The sequence below is a fragment of the Plasmodium inui genome (assembly GCF_000524495.1).
Source record: "Plasmodium inui San Antonio 1 unplaced genomic scaffold supercont1.5, whole genome shotgun sequence".
NCBI classification, from domain to species: Eukaryota; Apicomplexa; class Aconoidasida; order Haemosporida; family Plasmodiidae; genus Plasmodium; species Plasmodium inui.
Genome location: NW_008481839.1, coordinates 1 through 23,973, shown reverse-complemented (window position 1 = coordinate 23,973; position 23,973 = coordinate 1). Strand labels below are relative to the sequence as shown.

Here is a 23,973-nt window from a genome sequence, read left to right as displayed (position 1 = left end):
TGCACGGTCTTGTCTTTCTTTACCATTTTATCTATCACTTTCTATGTGCCACACTGCATCGTAAGTGTGTAATATACCACGTTGATCGTCATGTGATTGATGTGTAGCATTATCAGCTAGATTTTTAGAGTTATTACATATTCTAATTTTTGAGAGTTTTCTCTAGAGTGGGATCTTCGACGTTTTTACTTGAAGAAACAGAGGCATCGTTATCTGGTACTTACGTTTCTCTCTTCTTTGGTTTCTCTTTTTCTCCGATGTGTACTATTCCTTTGCAGAGTGGCCTTATTTTTACTTAACTTTGCGTTTTTATTATTTTTCATTTCATATTTTTCATTAGGATTTTTTCATGATCTATAAATTTATGTTCATGGTGAATTCCTTTCTTATGAATTCTTTAAAATTATCCTCATATACATTGTCTTCTTACGAATCGTTTCGTTGAGGAGTCCTGAATCATGTCTGCTTTGACTATTCTGAACTGTTAGCAATAACTTCAATTTGATGTTCTCCCTTCCGCGTCACATTTAAGCGTGACACGCTGGGGTTTGTTGGCTTATGTTGAATTTACACTTTCACAAATACATGCATATAATTCTCACGGTACTATGCATGCATACATACATATATATATATAGTTTTGCCTTAGGAATGTCATTCTTTTCTGATATCAAAGAGACTGGATGTATATATGTGATTTGTAAAAAGTTGATCCCCTGATAACCCTACTTTTGCTGCACCAAATGGGAGACAGGATTTCACATTATAAAAAAAAAATCATCCTGTAGGCTTGTACAAAATTTTAAATAAAAAGAAAAAAACTTTCAAAATTAAATATCGCCTTGTCGATTAATGAATAAATATGACAATAGGGGAATTATTTAAAGTTTCCAAGAAAAAAAGGATAGGTAAAAATGAAATAAGGTAAGGTAAGCTGAAATAAGATAAAGGTCAAATGAGGTAAGGTAAGGTGAAATGTGGTAAATTAACTAATATCAAGCAACCCTATGGGGCATAGCATTATATATTAATAAAATAGTGTAGATATATCAAAACACCAAAAAAATTAATCACACATATAGTATTTTATGTGGCAAACAAATGATTATAGTAAAGCCGTATCTATAAAGAAAAGGCTACTCTCAGGATTATGAGAAATAAAAAAAAAACATATTCTCCAAACAGTCACTTATAAAAATAAATGTAATTTTAGGAAAATATGGAATAATGTTAGAAAAATATAATAGCACGCACTGCCATTATATTTATCATTCACAAACGAAAGAGTAAGGAGGATAGTATGAAAGACTTATTAATAACTGCATATCATTTTCTTTTTTTTTTTACTCTTTCATAAGAAAAACATTTCTAGGTGTGTTAAGGTAGCATGGAAATATCTAAATTTAATTATTTGTATGAGTAAACTTTTACGATAGAATCCAATCCCCCTCTTGGGGGGGTTGCGTGATATTATTGGCTATTATTAGCTACTATTTGCTATTATTGACTATTATTCTCTATTATTTGCTATCATTTACTACTTCCTGTTACCTTTAGGGTTACGTAAACAGGGAAGTATATTTAAATATTTACTTTTATTAGGAAGATTTTGCTTAAAAAACCGAGAAAAGGAGATTTTGATGTGGCATTTTACATAAGGGAATACGAAGTAATAAAAATTACTAGCACGAAATTGTTCCAAATCGTTTCTATGGTATTTACATTCTTTTATGAAGAATGGTTTCATTCCTTTTATAAATTTATTGATATGTCTGAGAATACGATACCACAATCGCAAATATTTGTTTCTATACAATCTTGATTTTCTCGACAAGTCCATGATTCGATTTATGCAATTTTCTTCATTGAAATAAAAGGAAAAATATTCGTTTGAAGAAGAATTCCGTGCCTTGGAAAATTTCTCCATGATGAGTTTTTCTTGTAATATAATTCTATTCATTTCCCTTAGCAGTTGTTCTTCATCTAATAAATCAACTTCCACAGATTTATTGTCTAAGTCTTCATGATTAGTAATGTTTGACATTATCGCTTCTGCTTTTTTTCCCGAATACTCTAATTTGTCAGTTTCTTCCTTCGTTATTGATGATAGTTTTTTATATTTACTAGCCGAATCGGTATAGGCATTTTCGTTCAACAATCTTAATATTTTAAATTGTATGTTGTTCCTTTGATTCTTCGAGTTATTTCCTGGCGTAATCGGAGAACCCTATAAGTTGCAAAACATATATGCACAACAGTACCAGAAGAGGAAAAAAGAAAAGACATGTTATTCTGTTTGCTGCACGTAATAGGGATAATTAAAATATGCTCGTACATATATATAAATACAACATGATGGGTGGTAATTAAATATACAAAAATTTTCATAGTGCAATTTATAAACTTACATTGGTGATATGTTTTGATTTGTGAAGGAAGAAGCTTAATATGATAATTTTCAAGATAAAAAGAAATACGTTAAATCTGATTTGGTTTGTCCATTGTGTTATACTCATTGTGGAAAATTCAACAGCACGGCTTTCATATAATTTGTCATATTCAGCTTCCTCTATTCCCTTAAAAATTTATTTCATTAAGGTTTTCATTTTTCATTATCCACTATCCATTTTTGTATAACAGTCACGTTTTATTTGAGTATTAACCACTACTAATTTAAGATTATGCATTTGAAGGACGTTAAAAAAGAAAAGAGAAAATACAGCCTGAAAAAATATCCATATGGAATATTTTTAAGCAAAAATTAACAAGAAATAATTTATTGTCCTTCAACGAAAGCTGGAATAAGTTGAGAAATAATAAACGGACAAAAATGAAACGATTATTTAATAACATCAATAGCATATCTCTATTTTTATTAATATTTTTGAAGGTCCAAAATGAGACGATATATGAAGGAAAATTTTGAGGTAAATAAACGTGATAAAAAGGATCGTAGCAGTGACCGCAGAATTTTATCCAAATGTAAAAATTTGCAGAAATTTGAAAACTACGGTAGTATATATGTATTACATTATAGAAAAAAAATTTAAGAAGTTAATGAAACGTAATAATTATAAAAAATTTCTAATAAATATTTAAGTTAAATAGTCATTTTTTTCTTTCAACATGAAGTACATATATTTCTGTATAAATATTTATCTGGAATAAAATTTATTTAAGTTCCTGGGACAACGAAAAAATAAAGAAATATAAATCTGATGAAAAAAAGAACAAAATCACCTTATTCTTGATTTACGATCTCGTAAATAAATATACAAGAATGAAGAAAAATCCACCAGATAATTGCCCTTGTACAATATTATCATTGTAATGTTACGTACGTAACATATATAACTTCTTACTAGCATATTTTTTAATTAACAAAATATCATTTCCTTATGGCTTTGCAATGACACAGTTGGAATTGGAAGATAAAATATGTACATTGTTATTTCGCATTTTCTTGAATAATTCTTTTCAGAAATTATTTGTCAACGATAAAAAGTTCTTTTTTGCTTTATGTGTAGGAGGGATAATGTTGATGTAAAATAAAACTAGTGAATTATTATAGGACCTAGGAATAATCCCAAATTATTGAATAAAATAAGTATCCTTAAATTGCCTTGCGTGTCTTTACTACTTCATGCCTTCTGCACTTTAAAGTTAAAATTTGTTAAAAAGAATTTTAGGCTTACATATTCCATCAACATTTGAATAATTTTGCAAACAAGAGACAGTTTTAGAAAGACAAAAGCTTTTTTTATTAAAGATTAGCATTATTCACTTTATTCAAGTTCACATATATTTGAAAAGATAAGAATATGTATGTATGACCTATTCTTAATCTTCCAAAGGTGGGTAATAATTACTATAAGGAGAAAATATATGATAGTTCCAATTTATATTATTATTCGAATAAAATAAAATTATAATTTGCTCTCAGCAATTCTTAGTCCTTATTTATTAAAGCTTTTTAAATTTCCTACGTGGGGGATGGTAGAAGATGGAAGAGATAATTATTTAAGAATTTTCTTAAAATACAAATAAGTGAACAAAATAGGATATTCATTCGAACTAAGAAAAAGAGGTACATTGGAGGAGTACAATATATACATTTGGAATTTGTTGTAAAACTCATTTGTCCTTTTAATGATACATTCGTTATTGACTCGTTGAAAGGTTTTTAAATAGGAAAGCGTTTATGTTTATTGTTCTGCGTATCTCCTGTATAAATATATTATTGTTAATGATTGTTACAAAACATGGAAAAATGAGGGATTATTTATTTGTAAATGTAGACGTAAAGAACATGGTATGGAAGGAAAAATTTAGTGTATTTCCTTGGGATAATCCTCAATTACTCCTAATCAAATGCTGGTGCCAATAGGAAGAGGCAACATATATCATAAGAAATAGCAAAATGGGTTAACTGTTTAGACACACCTTATTGTTTCCACGCAGTATTTAATTTATTAAAATGGTCATTTCTTGGTACTTTATGCAATTTTTTAGTTATGTATTCTATACTTTCTTTCTTCTAGTTTGTTGTATTTTCTATGGTACATTTGGGTACCCTCATTCTAATGAAGTACTATTTATTAATTTTTTCTCAACAGCACTTTTAATAATGACGAAATAGGCGCACTGTCCTTTTTATAGTAATTATTCCCCCTTCTTATGTACTTCTACTTTTGATAACAATTATTTGAGAGAGAAAAAAAAAAATAGTGAACACTATTACTATTTTTATTCGGATAATTTCTATTTCAAAATGGAAAAGGAAACATTTCGTTTATGAATAGTAGTGGGCGACCAGTTACGCATTAGTATAAAATTTAAGACGTGCTTTATGTCTTCAGAGTTCGAACATGTACTTTTAGAAAATCTGGTTTACGTCAACATAGGCGTCAAAGATGGTGTTGTAATTATGAGGAAGGCGTTAAAATTTATTTTTACCCTTAAAGAAAAAAGGTACATATATATATGTATAAGGCTTATGCGCATATTAATAGAAAGGGCGCACAAATGTGCACTGGACATAGTGGGTATTTATGTAATTTCCCTTGTTTCCGCAATGTGCTAATCATTATTGTCTCTATGGAATGGATAAGTGGCAAAACATGTTTATAAAATTCTTTTGTCTCACATGGTGTCAATAAATGAAATATTAAAATGTACTTTTAGACGGTTCTGAAACAAATCGTCATTGTGACATGTGCAGAGTTAGCGACTGTTTGAACGGGGAGAGGTGCTAAATGTGGTATGCTGTGCATAGCATTATTGAGGTTGCACCGATTATTTTGCACTAAAATAGTTTATACGCGTTAAACATTCTTCCCCTACCTTTTCGAGTTTTGGCAAGGTTGATCTTTTACTACTATCAAGATAGATATGTTTAGGAGAGATAAAAGAAATGCCAGGAATGGAAAGCAAGAAAGGAAATAATGATGCAAACTAAATGATATAACATCAGGATGACAAATACAAATAACTAAGTACTTAATGATTAATGTGTAAATATTTTGTGAAGAAATTTTGCACCAAGATGTTATCTTGGCATTAATTTATCATATATAAATAAAAAGGAAAATTTAAGGACTAGTAAATAAAGGCCATTTTGGAATAATAAGAAGAATGCATATCGAAAAGTGGTGACTAAAATGGATTCCACTTGTGTCCAACCTATGGGAAGGGAGGGGGGTGCCAAATTGCAAACTAAACTGCTCGCGTAGTATTTAGATAGACCCGTAGTCTTATTAATAATTATTATTTATATACTCTTAACTTGTCACATTAAATTCGAATTTGTGTTTTTTTTTAAATAAATGGTTAAATTTGGCTAGCTTAAGTTGTATACATATGCATGTATGCGGAGTGGGCCCCAATAACGAGGAAAGGGCAAAATCGATCAGGCCTTCCCGTTTGCTTCTCTACCAATGTACTAATTTGTTCATTCTTTGGGACTGAAGTTTAGGCATCATGTTGCCAAATAAGATATACAAAAAAGAAAAAAATAACAGACGTGTGTCAGCTGTTTCTTGTTATTAGAATTTACTCACGGATTTGCTCACTAAGTGTTGCACGGAGCTAATTCCTTTATTTCATGAATCAAGACAGTCCACTGATCTTTCCTTATCCATTTGTACACATAAGAATCCACTCAATCGTAAAACAACGTCAGTTTCGTATTTTCCACTGCTTCCATTTCGCCCAGTATTCATTCTCTTCACGCTTCCATTCAGTGTTGAAGCATCCTTGAATTTTTTCATTTTTCCATTCTGTCTATTGAATCGAAACCTATCGATATAGATAAGACTGTTTGGAATCAAACCAATTTACCAAATCTCTTTGTATAAATGCTCTTTCTTTTGTTTTAATCCATGTTCTCCAAGCTGCTTCATTCCAGTGTAAAGATCCCTCTAAAACTTCAGACTTCTATTTGTCATCTATATTTTTCCAGAAATTGGTCCATTTTTTTTTGATAACTTCGATGCATGTTTCCCATTCCTTTTCATTCATTTTGATGTGTTCATCCTTTTCAGCTTCTAAATTTTCATCCAATTCTTTACATGCTTCTTCGATTTTATCTTCGCACTTATTCCATTCATTTTGTCTCCATTCGTCTGATCTTCCTTTTGGTTCTTATGAATTTTCTAATGCCTTCGATAGCTAATTACTAGTTTGGTTTAAGGCGACCTGGAAGCCTGCGTCGAAAATAGGTTTAAAGCACAAAAATTTATATAACCCTATTGCATAAAGCAAATCGAACTGTTAAAAAGATCCATCCTATGCTTATGTGCTTTTTCATCTCACTCCTGAGGCTTGATTTAAAAAAAAAGAAGAGAATAAAAATAAGGCAAGGATTACTTTTGAAACAACGAAGGAAAATTTGAAGCATGACAGCAGAATGGTCTTTGTATTTTCTTTATGGAACAATTTTAAAAAAGAAAATGTTACATGTATAGGATGTGTAACATTACGTTCTTTTTTTTTTTTCTATACTTTAGTAAAAATGAAATAGGCCAAACAAGGGGGGGTAAAAATACCTGTTATAAGTATAATAAAATCTTATGTAGGTCTCTGCATAGATAAATTTTATATCTATATAGAAGTTGTGAACATTTCGTGACTCGTCATTTCTTGTTATGGATAAAATGGTAATTATAAAACTGCTTCTGCTAGGGAGCTCACGTAAAACATTTATTACAAAAAATTGCAATCATTATTTATTAAAAATCGTGTTAAATTGCAAATTATAACTAAAATAACATTCGCAAAAAAAAAAAAAAAAACTAAAGATACTTTAAATGTTACAGTAGAACAATGTAATTAATATGTGTATATGTATTTTAGTTATGCGAGCTAATAATAAATGGTGGAACAACTGCCCTTTCGAAGTTTATTCTAAATTTGCTTTAGAAAAGGAATATTTATTTCGCGTGTGCAATATGTTTTATCTTTATCTTCACCCTCATCTCATTTTGTTACAATTTTTAACTTTTTGGCTACTTTTTTGGTTATTTTTTTGGTTGTTTGTTAGTTTTACAAACAGTGTGTTGTATTCTTTTCGAGAAGCAATTTGAAAGAAATGAGTATATTTTTATAGTAAAATCATTTATTTCCCTTGGAGAAAAAATTAAAAAGGATTTCAATTTCAACTTTAAAGATTTAGTTAAGAGGTAAACTGAAAAGATGATGTCACAAATTAAGAGGGGAAAAATATTTTGCATTTGAAAGTAGTCTATTATGCATGTTTTTAGTCTTTCTTTTATTTTGTGTTTAAATTTTATCATTGTCTGTACTTTGTCAGAATTTTTTATATTTTTAATAGTTCAACATACGCATATGTTATGCATTTGGTGAAGGGGGTTCACTTAAATTGTTTTACTTCACTATATGAATAAATTTCTTTTTTCCCCCTTTTGAAAAGTTGAAATAAGGAACGGTATACTAAATAATATGCACAGTTTCGAAAATAATTTTCCATAATCTTGGATCAATTGGACGTTTCGTGTTCGTAGATTCTTCAAGAAATAAATGTTTTGGTTGTAAAGATTTGTTCCTTATTAACATGGTTATTAAGAACATGAGTTTAAAAAATAAAAGAATAAATTTTCATTTTTTTGAAATTAGATTCATATGAAGGTTACATTTTGTGTAATCAGAAGGACACCAGGAATGGCAAGATCTTTATACGGTTCTGCCAGATTGAATGTAGAAGGTTGGTATATGTACACGCATATATGTAATAATTACTCTTAACATCTAAATGTTTAACGAAGAAGGGTCATATAATTCGGGTTCCCAACATGAAATCAAAACAGGGGAAACAAAATATATATAGAATAAAACAAAACAAAATAAAATAGAATAAAATAAAGCAAAACAATGTCGTCACAATGAATCCTTCAATCAGTAATAAGCATCTTCAAATTAAATGCACAAAAAAGTTCCAGTAAAGATCTTGTTTCCTGACTTATGGAAACAAATGTGGTACTTGCACCATCATTCAAGCAGCCACTTAAGAACACTGAAAAAGGATGATACCAAAACGTTCGGATTGCACATATAAATAATTGCATAAGTAATGAGCTTTAATTTTCGGATGTGTACACATAATGGAGTTCCACTTTTAAGTGCACATGGTACTACATATAATTAACGACAAATGTAGATAAAACCTAATTATCAGAGACACAGTTTAAAAAATAAGAGAAGATTAAATGGTGAGCATAATTCGAAACAAAAAAAAAATATTTAAAACGCGAATGAAGGCAATAAATGCAATTTTTAACAGCTTATCTGAAATTTAGGTGAAAAATGTATATTGTCCATTTTAAGATTAACCTTCTAATTCTTTGGGGCCATCATACGAAAATTGCTGGTGCTCTTGCTAACAGAGATTTTCCATAATTTCTTTCAGGTGGGTTAGTGGCTGTATCAGCATCAATGTAACGGGTTCAAATGATGCATCCGCACAAATTGAAACATTTTCCCTTTGTGTAGCATTATTGATTATTTTCATTAATTCGCTCTCACAAAATTTGAAGCACATTTTTCGGAGGAAGACATTCTGATTTTTTCGTTGATAATCATGCAAACGTTCTATTTAATTGGTGGACTTTTTTTTTTTTCTTTCTTTATAATTTGAATTTTAACGTTGATTATACAATATATCCCGTTTCTTTATATTTAGCCAGTGGCTAAGAAAGGAATCCATCCATTTTTGAAAGAAATCGTTTTTGTAGTATTTCCAATTTTCCCACTTATCGATTGCTTGACTATTTAAAAAATCTTCCTTTTTCTTAATCCAGTTGACAAAGCAGTCCCTTTCATTAATGATTTGTGCATTCGACTTGAACCAGGGTTTTTTCTCAGAGATAGCTAAAATTTTAGTGTATGGCATACGCTCCCAATTTTCTAAAATTCTACCTTCATGGAGTAACCAATTACGTTTAAGCCACTGCTTAATTTTTTGGTTTCTCCATTTAAGCCATTCTTTCATAATTAGCTTATAGTAGAGGGTTTGATTTGAAGTGGTCCAGTTATCCCATTGGTGTTTTATAATATGTTTGCCATCTTCGTTAATCCATTCTTTCCACTCAGAGAAGTCCCACATTAAGGGAATTTTTAATATGCCATATTTAAGCGTTTCATGCATGTTTTCATTAAAATCCAGCCATTTTTCTTCTATGGACTTGATAAATTTTATCATTTCCTTTTCTTTTTTTCCATACCACTTGTTTTCTTCGCTTTCGAGGGAGCAGTTGAATTCTTTCCAATCCATTTGCAGTTCGTCCATCCATTCGCGCCATTCGTCCTCGACCCATTCTTCCACTTCTTCCGTCCCTTCCGATGTGTCCTTTAATGCATCATGTGTGACTCTTTCAATTTCGTTGCTTCGTTTCTGGGAAGGCGAATAAAATTAATGGGAAAAGTGTTTATATATATTTTGTTTGGGTTCATATAATTTTTTAAAGGCAGCCGAATGTGATGCATTATATGTACATTGGTGCCCTGTTTTCGCCTTACATCAAGAAAATCCTCTAAATTGTCGGCAGCCGCGGATAAATCTAATAAAACGCTAAATATATACAAGACAATGAAAGCAACTTTCATTTTTGGTGGCGCCTGATTTTTACTTACTATTTACTATCATTGCTATATTTTGCCGAAAATAACCCTCTGAGATGCAGCCCAATGTGGGTGTTTTAACCACAGTTTGCTGTTTGTGTATATTTTATTAAAAAAGAAAAGAATGAGTCTTCTCCTGAGTTAGAAAGGTTCGGTGCAAGCGGCTCTACAGGGTCGTGAATAACAAGCTGTACATAAATTTGTGCACAGGGCACGTTTCTATTCCATTTTGTGAAATAAAAAATATCTCTTTTGTGTGTAAGTGAGCGTCAAGTGGATATCACAAGATGGTTGTAAAGTAGTTACAATGCAGTTGAAAAACGGCCATCAATTTATTTTTTTGCTGTTTTGGTATTTATGGCTATAGAATAAGCAACTTAAGAATTGGTCAATGAACAAAGAGGTGAACATGTAAGAGACTTTTCTCTTCCTCTCTTTAAAGCATTATTTTAAGGAGGAATGAACTCAAAATGTTCCTGGCGAAACTCAATTTTATGTTGCCTCTTAAGTATGGGTATAATAATTTTTACGGCATTTAAAGTAAATGTATATATAATTTGGAAGGTTCAATATAGTGACGGCGCCTATTCTTTTTAAGCATTTTTTATTGATTTATTTTTGATTAATCCAAATATAAAATCAAATAGTTTTTTCATTATATAAAACTTTTTTTTCCTAGTAATGTTGCAGCCATTTTCTGTGTTAATGGCTTGAGGCAAGGGGGCACAGTATACTAATAATAAGCTCTTTAATTCCACTGCCTGGGTACGCCCAAATAATTAAGTATAAATTAAGGAAGAACATATATAGAAGGGTTCACAATGGATATTTCAGAAATTCGTCGCAGCAGCTGTTAAACAGGTAAAAAAGGGTTGTATGTAAAATGTTGCAACCGATTGACAGCGGCACAGAATTTTTACATTCAAAATGATTATGTAGATATTATATAGATATGTATATACTTTTTCCCTTTCCGCTTTTGTGTTTTTCTCTATTTTTTTTAATGTCGCAAAAAGTTCTTATGGGCTAACAGATGTAAAAAAATTTACAGTTTGGAGAGGGCTTTTTCTATCACCAGTTTGCTCACTACGAAATTGTGCGATTTGTGTTTCATCCAGCATGTGCCCTTTTTTTTGTTCATTTATTAAGAATCTCATTTATCCACTCATATTTTGCTATTTCCTTATTTAAATTAACAATTATTTAGCTTAACAATTTTTGCGGAGATCCTTTGTAGAATGCTTCCTTTTTTTTTTTTAAAAAACAGAACGTCCAATCGCAGAAATGTGCAACATAAAGTATATGAAGTTGTTGAATAAAGTTGGATGATAGTGTAATTTAGAAAAAGGTAACATTCGGATTATATTTTTCCTCTCTTGTTGGTTAAACTTGTTGCACCTTCGAATAGTATTATTACTGAAAATGGCAACTCTGGAAAGGGAGAAAAACAATTAAATCTGCGCTTGTATATAAAGAATGATTGCCCAGCACCTTTGACCTCTATACGTTTAGAATGATTCGAGAGAGATCATTTTTTTATCAAAGCATACTTCTGATGAGTGAGAATGAGTATAGATGAAAGTATTAAGAAAGTCTTTACATACGTTGTCGGCCGCTCAGTTAAACGAAATTCAAAGGGGACGCACTAAAAGGGAACAACAATGTAGAGAGGCACCAAATAAAAAGAATAACGATTAATCGAGGAGGAAAAAGAAAGAAAGAAATAATATATTAGCCGGTTAGAACAAAAATTACAAAATAAGCAGTAAATCTAAAACGTCGCGCGATTTAAAAATACGTCGTTTTTATTCCTCATCTCTTAATAACATGATGAGTAAAATCAGTTTTTTACTTAACGGTGTATAATGAATATGGCCATGCCAAATCTTCAATTCTTAATGATCCATTGTGGGTGCTCGATCAATCCCTGATTTTTCTTTGGTTTTTTTTCTAATCCAAAAAGTAGGATAAAACGTGCCCCTTATTTTACACTCTTTATAAGAACGGAAAAGATATATAAGTGGATCAGTTATAATTGTGTGTTAGCAAAATTTAATGAAAGAGTAGTGCATCATAATGTTTGAGGGTAAATAAAGTTATAGGGGTAGAAAACAGAAATATGTGCCAAGATTTTAGTGAAAAATGATGATTTGTACCTCGGTATTATTTAAACTATACACTATCTTGAATAAACAGATAGCACTGAAGTTTTATTTTTATTGTAAGTGCAAGTACATGGCGTGTAATAAGCAGAGCTTCTTTTTAAAGAGAATAGTCACCTTATGAAGGTGTTACATAGAAAGCATTTTTTCGAACTGTTTTGTGCATAAACGCAATTGAGAACACTTTCTTTTTAAATATAAAGGCACATTTTTACTTTGATGAGAATTGATGTGAACAAATGAAAATAAGGATTTTAAAATGATTCAAATTCTTCTAGAAGACGTGATACGCGCGTTAGTATAAGCATGTTTCGTGGGAGCTCTGCATTTCTTAAATTATCTTTTTATAATTTCACATGTCTGAATAAAGGTACATATCTAATTCGAACCCTTTAACACTATAGAGACTTAGGAACATTAACTTATATTTTAAAAAAGATGATTCTGCCAAGATTAAAAAAGAACATCTACAAAATGTCTTATTTCCTCAGTGATCGCACGGGTAAACTATTTTGAACAGTTTTACATATATCTTGAATTTCATTGCATTTTCAAGTTCAATTATTTTTACTATATGATGTAATTATTACTATTCCTTTGATATAATTAGACAAGACTTTCGCTCATAAGTATGTTTTAATTTACTCTTGAAATTAAAGCATCACGCTGATGCTGTTCCTGTTCCGAAATCGTGGAAACACCCGTACGTGCTCTTAACACAGTGGGAATTCATTCATTTCTGCATTTTCTTCAAGCAGAGAGCAAGACATTTTAGTGTTTAAACGAAATGATATATATTAATATGAGAAGGAGTAAATGGAGAAAGCGCAATAACGATATAGTATATATTGTTGAGTAATTTGTGTAAATATACACAGTGCAATGCCTATAGCGCGTGCTGTAAAACAAAAGTTTCTTTTGTAGATGAATTAGTTATTTAGAAGTATGTTACCTAAGACCGAGCGTTACAGAGGGATTGTAGCAGTATGGACTTTCTGAAGTAGCATCCTAGAAAGGAATGTATTTTTTTCCTTTTTGTAAAATTTCAAAATTGTGTACATTGTTTCACACCTTTTTTAAATTAGCAAAGGTATAAATTAATACGGAACAATAAATATTGTAGGGGAGGAAAATAAAATTATAAAGAACTAGATAATTTATTAGACATTTTACATTTCTTCACTACTCGCCCGAGGAAATTACATAACGTCATTCTCAGGCATGAGTACATATGATATATATATATGAATATACATTACAATTCCAGGTATATCTCATTTCATATGACATATTCTGTTCCCGTAAATTTTTTGCATTTTTATTCTTCTGTAATGCAAGATATTTTCGCATTACACTTAACGCTGCTGCACTTATATTTCTTCGTGTAAGAGTGCCAAGTGCACATTTTCTCACCGTTTATTTGTCATTAATAATTATTTCATGCTTTTCCGCATAGTGTTTAAAGGTGTATACAGCTACGGAAGTGATCAATATTATCCTAGAATATACGCATACATTTTGATAAATTATCCTCGAACTTCCTTTACCACAGTGTAATAAAGATCAAAGGATTCATTTATGATATATGGGCCCGTTTTTATATTATTCTAAAAATATAGGAACTATTCTTCATCTTTATGTGATAATGCTATAAGAAACTACTGCTATTTTGCATCATGCCCTTCAAACATCAGGGGGAAAAGTGAGGTCTTAAGAAACACTTGCAAACTGAGTGTCATTATAGTAACGCCTTTAGCCCTTTTCCAATTCTTCCTTTATAAGTTGCACAATGCTTATAAATTTTCCGAAAATTGGCCGAGTTAAATATTTATTTATAAATACTTATTGTGCATATTTTCCACCCGTTGAAAGTGTGAAATGACTTTTTTTTCCCCTTTTCTTAAGTGATTTCTCCTTTTTTTTAAATATTTTTTTTATTAAACATAATTAAATAACTTTTTGTGGTAAAATATTTTGAATGATAATAACGTACATAAAAATATATGCTGAATGGAATAAAATTTGCAGAACACAAATTAAATTTCTAAAATAGGTCAAAATAAAGAGGGGAGATACAGAAAAGATGCACATCTATAGCAGCTTATAGAACTGTGTTGTTAATAAAACAACGGTAAAAAAGACTTTTCGGATAAAGGCAATTCGTATAGGAAAAGTTCTCTACCTTTAAAATATTACATCTATTCTCTAACGGTATTATTACGGTGCTTATTTTTACACCGTCTTTACTCGGACTCATTTAATTCATGACTATGTCATGAATCATGCAAAATCCTGTAGTTCCTGTGTGTTTCAAAATTAAGTATTTTAGTGATATCTAGACGTATTTTAAAAATGAAACAATTATTAGTCTATAGGGATGTATGGAATTTATTATGAAGCGCTATTTTTATGTTAAAAAATATTTTCCACAAATAAAAGATCATTCTCATGAAAATTACTGATTTTGTGAGTGTAATATGAATCATTTGTTATTTGGAATAATAATAAGAAGAGTCTAATATTTATTTAAGTTATGTCGCTTTAGCTTGCATTCCTATTTTACTACGCCGTCTTGTTCTACTTACAAAATAGTTGCATATTTAGGGGTGTCCATTTTTATGAGCAATTGTGCATTACAACTTATTCTGGAAAAATAAATGAGAAATATTTATTCATAATAAATATATTAACTGTTACTGATATGAAAGAACTAGTTATCAAGAATTATGAACATGGAACCTCTTTTGTCATTATCCTTAAGCGAACACCCATAACACACTTCTTTTGTTATTTCATGAAATTAACACATTATAGGAATTTATAGTCTATTTATAAATAAAGGATGAGATCTATGTATTTTTTTATTTTATTGTGCAAATATTTGTGTTTCCCTTTGTTTTGACATTATATTGTGAAGAAGAGGTTAAAGTAGAGGTTACAGGTACTGTACAGGAATTTAATTCATTTTAGTTTTCATTTCCTTAAGATAGAATTCTGAAGCATTTACCTTGGTGTTGTATATATGATGATCTAAATAAAGAAGCCACACAATAAAATTACAATAACATAGGTGATAATTTTAATTCTGTAGATAATAATTTTGCCGATAGCAGCAAACGACTCTGTAAAGAAATTATAAAAAATTTTAAATATATAAAAAATGAACAAGATGGGAAGAATAATTGACGTTGTATGCACTATCAGTACTGGATATACCATGTGGTTAATAAAATGCTCGAAAATGAATAAGATTATCAGGATGTGTATGCTGAAATAAAAAAATTTTCTGACATAGAGAGTGAAATTAATAAAAAATCTTATAACTATGGTTGTCGTTATTATTTTCATCATAAAGACATAAACGAATTAAAAGATAAAATGCAATAGAAACATTTGTATGATTATTTTAAAAATGATGGGAGTATTAAGATAAAAAATATATATGAACAAGTCAGGTTAGATGAATATAAAAAATATCTAAATTCTATTAGGAATTTATTTACAAAACACACACAAACTGACAATTATTGTTTCTATGGACTCTGTCCTAGCCATATTAATTGTGATCATATGTATAACCCTGATAAAGTAATATCTACAGTAACATCGGATAATGACGGATGATGCGATAATCAAGAAAAAGAGGATAATTCTTTGAAATCTGCAAATGAAGATACTTCCGGTAGCTACAATAAAAATGATCAAATCCCGTTTTATTTCGTGAAGTGTAAAATTGAGGAAAACAGTAAATATAGAAGGTATAGTCTCGTTGAAACCCACCTTGAAGGTACTGGTAAATCAGTTAAGAGTGGAACAAATGGGGAAAATCCCCATTCGGAGAATGCTGCAGAAGGAAAGGATAGACGAACTTCCCCTAGGAATAAGAAAAAAGGCTTAAGATGGAAGTTGGATAGAACAAGAATACCTCATAAATCTATTAACGAAGAGGAAAATGTCTATGATGTTATCGATTACAGCATTGAATAACATGAAGATAAAAAAAGTATACCTAGGAAGGATTTTGGTACTTACAAACTAAAGGATGAGAAACCAAAATCCTATGAAACGCTTTTAGAGAAGATTGAACAATTAGAGTGTAATTTTGATGATGATCGTACTGATGGTATTACAGAAGACATAACATTCCTTGGGATAACTATCAATGAGCTTAGTAAAAAATAGAATCCATTCTATATGTCAAACAATAGTTATATTCCCACTGACGTGTCAAGTGCTTTAGACTTTGGAATATTGATTCTTTTATTCGTTTATTTTAGGATAAGGAGGAAATATATTTTACGAGAAAATAATTTTACATCTATGAGGCTTTCACTTTGTACGTTTATTATTATTTAACAATTACATTATCGTTTTCCCCCTTTTTTTTCCTACATTAGTTTATTTCCATAGAATCCAGTTTCCGTAATAAGTCATCAGAAATGTATAGAAATAGGAACTATTTTTTAGAAGAGCTTCCCAAAGAATCACCATCACACAAATCGAATTCAGGAAGTGAAAATCTTCAGAGAAAATCTGCCATCGTAAATTACAAGAGAAATTCGGCCGGTGAAGAGATCCCAGAGAAATGCATCAAGCAAAAATTCTTAGAGAAAACGGCTGCGTATAACTTTATCATCTTACATGAAACGACTTTATGTAGTTGTTCCCGCCTAAAGACAATATTACATAGGTTAGGAATGTGTATAAGACAGAAGATATTATAGTATTGCTTAATGCTAAATGAGAATACGAAAAAAATAAAACTTATAAAGAACATTTTGTTTTATTTAAAAATTCTACTTTCATCTTTTTTTTTACGTTCAATTTTGTAGCAATATTTCACAGAATTACCGCTCTGCTTCTTATACGTAATATAGCTATTTTCTTTGTGCTTCATATATATATGCCTATTTTTCGTAATAAAATCATTTGAAATTCAAATAAAGATGTACATATGTGTAACAATTAACTTTTTAATTTTCTTTGAGTTGTTTTTAGTACTATGCCATTTAGACGGTAAAACCTTTTGAATATAATCCTTTTTTGCCATTTACCATAATTTAAAACGCAAAAATAAATAATAGTCGGTGCTAATATGTATTAATATTTATGGGATTACCCTTTATTTTTTTCACTATTTATAAGCAGAGGGGAAAATGTAAAGAGACGTCGAACCCCTTAGGTTCTCAGTTTAATCAGGGTCAAATAAGAGCATCGATAAATAGCAATTTGTTAAATATATCCGTATCGCCCTTGGAATGCATCTAACGCAGGGTTATAAACATGTTTGTGTTTCGAATTATACCATTCGTGCTAAGGCACAACTAAAGGAGCTGACCTTTATTCATATTTAGCAAGGGGAAAGCATAAATATGATAAAAAATGAAATATCCTTTGATGAAAGCAGCTGTAGCACACCTGAAGATAATCAGTATATTTGGCAAAATACAAAATGGTAATGCGGAATAATATTCTTTAAAGTGTACAAAAAAAAAATAATGAAAAAGTTCACTAAAAAAAAAAAAAAAATCATCGTTTTGGAATTTAAAAAAAAGTTACATTTGTGAAAGTACGGCAACTTTACGAACGTATGCACGTACATTATGTAGCTCGCGACATATGCTATTCTGAAGGCAATAACTATTTTCATGCCTACCGCGATGGTTATTTTTTTCACTAATTAAGAACACGCAAGACGTATATACGGAGAAAGAGTACGGTGTAAATCATCCATTATGGTTAACAACGCGTGAACGGTTTCATTTCATAAAAAAATAAATGTATGCATATAGGACATAATTTATAAAAATTGTCCATGTTTCCGTGTCCTTGCGTTTCTACGTTTCACCGAAGCTAATCGCTGTCATTGAAACAAATTTTGATTGCTTCTTCCTCATCGTGAATGTTATAATCGTCGTCACCCTCAAATGCTTGATGATAGCCGTGTTCATGATATTCCTTTTCTTGATCGGCGTTATGACCACGGCTTAATAGGACAACTTCAGAAATAACGAACAAAAAAATAATAGTGCCTACTGCGAGACGAGTTCCTTCATATGCACCTTTTCCCTTTGAATGATCATCACTCTGTGAATCGTCGTCATGTGTGCTATCATCTTCACTTGATGATCCTTGCGTCTCATCATTTGAGTCATTAGCAGGTGGGCGTATTAACTTAGATACTTGTTCTAATTCGGTTATGACGCCTTCAGCATAATTCTTTAGTTCGGTTATTTTAGAAATATGACTACTTATTTCATTAATGATTTCTACCGAATGGTTTACATACCGTTCGGCATCTCCCTTTGCATTTGTATTATTTGTGGATAGTGAGCTGAATAAATCGTCTATATCTTTTTTGATGATATTTATTCTTTGTAGAGTAGTAATAAATTTGGATAAATAAGTTTTCACTTCTTCATTGTTATTTGTAATATTTTGTATTGCCAATTTTATTTTTTCAATATTTGTCTGATCCCGTACGCTTTCCTTTTCAGCATTAATTTGTCTATACATGTTCATTACAAATTCATCTACGTTATAAGACTTTTTTATTTCACCAAATATGGAATTAATTTCATTCAAGTTGCTTTCAATTTGTAAAACTTTTTCCTTTTCTGGTACATTCTGTTTGAAGCGTTTCTCCAGATCCTTCATTTTTTGCAGTACTTGAGAAACGTAATTTTCTGTATAGTTATTTTTGCACAATTCATCATTTTCATCAAGTTTTTCCATTAATTTGATGTACAGCTCATCTGAGTTGCTAAGTTCTTCATTAGTATTTCTTATGTTATTCATTACCTGATTTAGTATATCCCCTCCTAATTTTTTTAAATATGCATCATCTCCGTATACTTTTACTCCACTTTTTAGGTTATCTCTTCTGTTTAATAAATGTGCAATTTGTTCTTTATGCGTTTCCACATTATTATGTTCTTGGCGATTAATTTGTTGCAGCTTTTCCAATTCATCTATACTCGTTTTAATCTTATCGCTTATTTCATAAAACGTATTTATCGATTCCAATGTAAATGTGGTGTCCGCAGCTTCTAAATCCTTAAGTTGTACATTTATGATGCCTTTAAGGCGGGTTACGCTACTGTTATTATTTGTAATTCTCGATTTTTGGGTGTCTAGCACGCTGTTGAATATTTTAGCCATATCGGTATATTTACCAGCATCTGATTTTATTTCTTGCCATTTAACTAAAATGGATGCTTTGTAAATTTCATTCATTGCGTTTTTTTTATCATGTAACGTACTGTACAGCTTTTCTATTTCTTGTGCGCTGTTTTCCAACGAAGTAAATTCAGTTTCTTCATTAACTTCTATGAGGGCATTTTTTATATTGTTTATTATGCCCCTTGATTGATCGACCACTGTAGATAATTCTTCCGAAGTTTTATTTGATTTTTCAAAATAAGTCGCTGCGTGATCAGTTACCATGTTGCTGTTAAAATGTTCATTTAATGTAAGGACGTCCTTCACTGTGGAATTATAATTATCTTCAACATATGTCAAATATTGACTAACATGCTTCTGCATATTATCGATTATTTCTTCCTCTGCATCTATTTTGCTTTTAACACTATCTCTGAAGGATGTGTAGCTAGCTATTTCGCATTCTCTTCCCCTTTTTAATAATTTGTCCAAGGATGTATTTAGACTTGCAATATTTTGTTCTATGCTTCTTATTTTGTTATCTACTGCTTCGATCTGAGCACTTTTGGCTTGCAAATTTTCAGCATTGGTTTCTTTTGCCAATAAACCCTCAACTTCTTGTCCAAGAGTTTTTAAGGATGTTTGTGAAGTGACAATGGCTTCTTTCATATTTTTTAATTTAAAGTCAATATCTTCGTCTCTTTTTCCTTCATTAAATGAATCACGTATATTTTCTAGTTTTATCTGATGCGCTTTCTCTAAAATTTTATCATAACTTTTTTCACTGCATGATAGTTTGTCTAATTCTTCAATATTGTCAGAATTACCCATTATTTTACCCGATACATCATTTTCATTACTCCTTGTAATTTTTATTTTATTTTTTAATTCTTCTATGAACTTAATTTTATCATGTAGGTCCTTTACTGTGATCATTAACTGTTTGTTTCGCGTTTGCTGTGCATCTATATCGTTTGCACATTTGTGGATCTCCAGCGCGAGATTGTAAGCTTGCTCTATATTTTTCTGGAAATCCAATTCGGTTACGCTTGACGAGAGGTTTCTTGTTTCTAAGGTTATTTTACCATTCGGTTGAAATTTTAATTCTACTGCTTCGTTAGCGTGTGACTCTGTGAGAGGCAATTCTGGAATTACTTTAACATTAATAAAATTTGCAGAGGAAACTATATGTTCTAACATTTGTTTTACCGTCTTCTTATGCGTAGATAGCATTATTGTCCCCAGTTCTGCATTTTTTCTTTTTGCCTGTTCTAATTTCTCTGATACATCGCCGTAATTATCTGCCTTTTCAATACTTTCAACTAGCTGTTTGATGAATTCATGACCTTCATTAATTCTTAATTTCTCCTTTTTGATCAATGTGTATATTTTGTCTAAATTTTCTTTTACGTGATTTATAAATCTGATGGATTCCAGTTTTTTAATTGACTCTATGTATTTGATTGCTTCTTCTTCCGTACTTATAAGTTTAGCTCTTTCCTGTTGAGCTTCTCGTCTGAGTTCATTCGCTAAGGTATAATTTGTGTCCTCTTCTGATGCCTTTTTTAAATTTTCACGAATTTTGTTCAGCGATTCGTGAAATTTATCATGTATTTCTTTCATCTTTTGTTGGTAATAATCTATATTTTTATTAAAGTTGTATTGACTTGAATCTAGGCCAGTGAACAGGGAAGAGAAGTAGCTCATTGTTGAATTTATGGACTCTTTTTTTAAATCCATATTTGGCTTCCTACTTTTGCTTATTTGATCTATCTTTTGAAGAAGTCCAATTTCGTAATTCTTTCTGGATTCATTCAATTCCTTTCCTATACTTACGATATTGGAACTTATGCCATTTAGCTTATTCATTTCTGAGACGATTAGATTTTTATCTGTAGTTTTTTGCGATAAGTACTCTATATATTTAGATTCGTCTTTTTTTACCGTGACTAATGTTTTACCATCCTTATTTTGGGAGGTTTCTGATAGGGACAGGATGGTGCCTGTGGCTCTCTTAAATATGTCATCCCCTTCCTGCTTAATCTGAGCAACCTGGGATAAATTATATTTGACTCTTTCTAGGTTTATCTGTATAAGTACTTTTGCCTTGGTAGACGTCTCATTGTTAAGCTCATCTTCTGCGTCGTCGGTATTCTGGGGTTCCTTCAATTGGTTCAGTGTTCCTTGCAGATCATTCCCTTTTGTTTGAATTTCAGCATTGTGTTTTTTAATTTCTTCCATTATTTCTGTTGCTTTGTTGAATTTTTTCTTTGATTTAGTTTCTATTCCTAGAATCTCAGCTTGCTGGAAAGTATTATTGATCGTTTGTTCATACTGCATGAATAACTCTACACTATTAGCAGCTTTTGTCTCCAGAGCTAGTATATCCTTTAAGTATTGTTCAGATTTTCCTATATTTTCGTTTACCTCAATCATGTCATCTTTATTCGAACTTCTTTCCATGTTCTTCTTAACCGTTTTCATGAATTCAATTTTCTCCTTTCCTCTATTTGAAATGCTGATTTTGGTTGTACATTTGTCTTTATATTCTTTTATCTTCGCTAAATAGGACTCCATTTCTTTTTTTTTATTCACAATTTCATGCTTAATTAGTTCAATCTTGTTTACTTCGGAATTTATTTGTTCATCTTCTAAGGTTATGTCAATTTTTCCTTTATGTTCCTTCGCCCTAGCTATCTGAGCTTCTATTTCTTTTAATAATTCATTCGATTTCTTAAGTTCGCTTGCCGCTTCCTGGCTAAAACTTAATGCGTCTTGTGTATTATTTAATATTTCTTTAGCTATTGTTTCAGAATTATTCAAAAGTAGTAAACCTTTCATACTATTAATTTGCTTTCTTATTTCTTCCATAGAATTATATTCTGCTTTGAGTTGTTGCAGATTGCCATTAATTTTTTCTTTGATAAGTTTTATTTCGTTTATATCTTCACTTTTGTCAGCTTCTTCCTTATCTTTTGTGGCATTTTTAGAAAATTCATTTATTCGTGTGTTGCTCTGTGTAGCCTTGTCGTAATATTTTTCATATTCAAAATTGTTCATATTCTGTTTCAATTGTTCAGTTTTAAGTTTGATTTTATCAATTTCGCTTTTAGCTAATTCGATATCCCCAATTACTGATTTAGCTTTTGCGCTTTCCTCATTAATCATGTGAACAGCGTGATGAATTAAAATTCTTGTGTGTTCCATTTGGAATTGTTTTACTTGATTTAATATAGTGATTTCTTTTTCTACTTGATGTAATTGATCTAGTGTGCTTTCTTTCATTTGTTTATAAATTTCTTCCATTTTCTCTTTTTTTTTCCTGAATTCGGGGGTTTGATCTTTTTCTTTTTTGAATACTGCCATATAGGCATCGTACTTCTGTTTAATTCCGTTTATTTTTCCGATTTCATTATCTATATTTTGCAATGTATTTTTCACCTGTTCTTTGAAAGCATTTATTTTGCTTTGAATCGTGACGTTTATGTTATTTTTAACAGTTTCGTCAAAATTAAAAAGGTCTAATTTCGTCTTGATATCCTTTAGAGAATTTAGGTTCAACTCGATTTTTTCATTTATTTCCGTCTCCCTTGTTGTTATGAGTTTATCAACCAATATTATAATTTGGCTATGTTGATCTTTTACCAACTCATCTATTTTTTTTTCTAATACTTCATAATTAGCATTGAGTTTGTTTATTTCTATTTCTGTGTTATGGCACTGAGTTTTATATTGTTCAAGATCTCCCGAATGGGTTACGATGCCTTTGTCAATATTGCTCTTTTCATTTTCACAGTAATTCTGCACAGCTTTTTCATTATCTTCTAATTTAGATATTGAAGCTTGACGTATTTCAGTTTCTATATTATTTTTTTCTTTATTTAATGTGTTCAAAAGGGATGATCTTTCTTTTTCTTCTATTATATTATAACTATTTAATGCTTGAATATGGTTATCTATTCTCTGTACTAAATCATTCTTGCTCTTTTTTATTTTAAGGATCGATTGTAAGTTTTCGTTGGAGTTCTTTCTGAGAATATTTAAGGACTTAAGTGTGTCTATAACCTTTTTTGTATTTTCTATTTCGTTTATGGTGCTACTAACGGATTCTTTGTGAGTTCTTAATTCACCTTGAAGTTTTTCCATTTCTAAATTTTCGATTTTAGTGTTAAATTCTTTTAACGATGTTTCTGTTCTCTTATATGTCTTACTATTGTATGTTTCTAACTTTTGCATTACCTCCTTGTCAGATTCAATCTGTTCTTTAACCTTTCTTATATTTTCTTTGAGTATGTCAATATCGTTAGTTAGTCCGCTTTCCTTATTAGCAACATCGCCCTTGTGCTTTGTATATTCTTCATAAGTACCTTTTGCTTCTGGAATCTCTTCATCTTTTTCGATTAAGGTAGTACGAAATTTGTCTTTGATCTCATTTATTCTACTTATGTAGCTTTTCAGTTTGTGAACACTTTGCTCGTAGTCATTCAGGCTATTTTTTAATCGGTTAGTTTCTTCA

The 23,973-nt window shown here is 30.6% G+C and overlaps 5 protein-coding genes across 5 annotated transcripts; 1 reads left to right on the top strand and 4 right to left on the bottom strand.

Moving 5' to 3' along the window:
• Positions 1 to 1,537: 1,537 nt before the first annotated feature.
• C922_01461 (hypothetical protein) lies at positions 1,538 to 2,516 on the bottom strand (the record flags this gene model as incomplete). The annotated part of the gene is made up of 2 exons (XM_008817064.1): positions 1,538 to 2,227; positions 2,409 to 2,516. The coding sequence occupies 2 exons, from the start codon at positions 2,514 to 2,516 to the stop codon at positions 1,538 to 1,540; spliced, it is 798 nt and encodes a 265-aa protein (XP_008815286.1).
• Positions 2,517 to 6,435: 3,919 nt separating this feature from the next.
• Positions 6,436 to 7,793, bottom strand: C922_01460 (hypothetical protein; the record flags this gene model as incomplete). The annotated part of the gene is made up of 3 exons (XM_008817063.1): positions 6,436 to 6,623; positions 6,678 to 6,704; positions 7,547 to 7,793. The coding sequence occupies 3 exons, from the start codon at positions 7,791 to 7,793 to the stop codon at positions 6,436 to 6,438; spliced, it is 462 nt and encodes a 153-aa protein (XP_008815285.1).
• Positions 7,794 to 9,154: 1,361 nt separating this feature from the next.
• On the bottom strand, positions 9,155 to 10,119 carry C922_01459 (hypothetical protein; the record flags this gene model as incomplete). The annotated part of the gene is made up of 2 exons (XM_008817062.1): positions 9,155 to 9,907; positions 10,033 to 10,119. The coding sequence occupies 2 exons, from the start codon at positions 10,117 to 10,119 to the stop codon at positions 9,155 to 9,157; spliced, it is 840 nt and encodes a 279-aa protein (XP_008815284.1).
• A 5,337-nt stretch (positions 10,120 to 15,456) lies between these two features.
• Positions 15,457 to 17,020, top strand: C922_01458 (hypothetical protein; the record flags this gene model as incomplete). The annotated part of the gene is made up of 4 exons (XM_008817061.1): positions 15,457 to 15,499; positions 15,934 to 16,259; positions 16,338 to 16,467; positions 16,707 to 17,020. 4 exons carry the CDS (start codon positions 15,457 to 15,459, stop codon positions 17,018 to 17,020), a joined length of 813 nt encoding a protein of 270 aa, XP_008815283.1.
• Positions 17,021 to 18,149: 1,129 nt separating this feature from the next.
• On the bottom strand, positions 18,150 to 23,693 carry C922_01457 (hypothetical protein; the record flags this gene model as incomplete). The annotated part of the gene is made up of 1 exon (XM_008817060.1): positions 18,150 to 23,693. The coding sequence occupies one exon, from the start codon at positions 23,691 to 23,693 to the stop codon at positions 18,150 to 18,152; it is 5,544 nt and encodes a 1,847-aa protein (XP_008815282.1).
• Between the last annotated feature and the right edge of the window lie 280 nt (positions 23,694 to 23,973).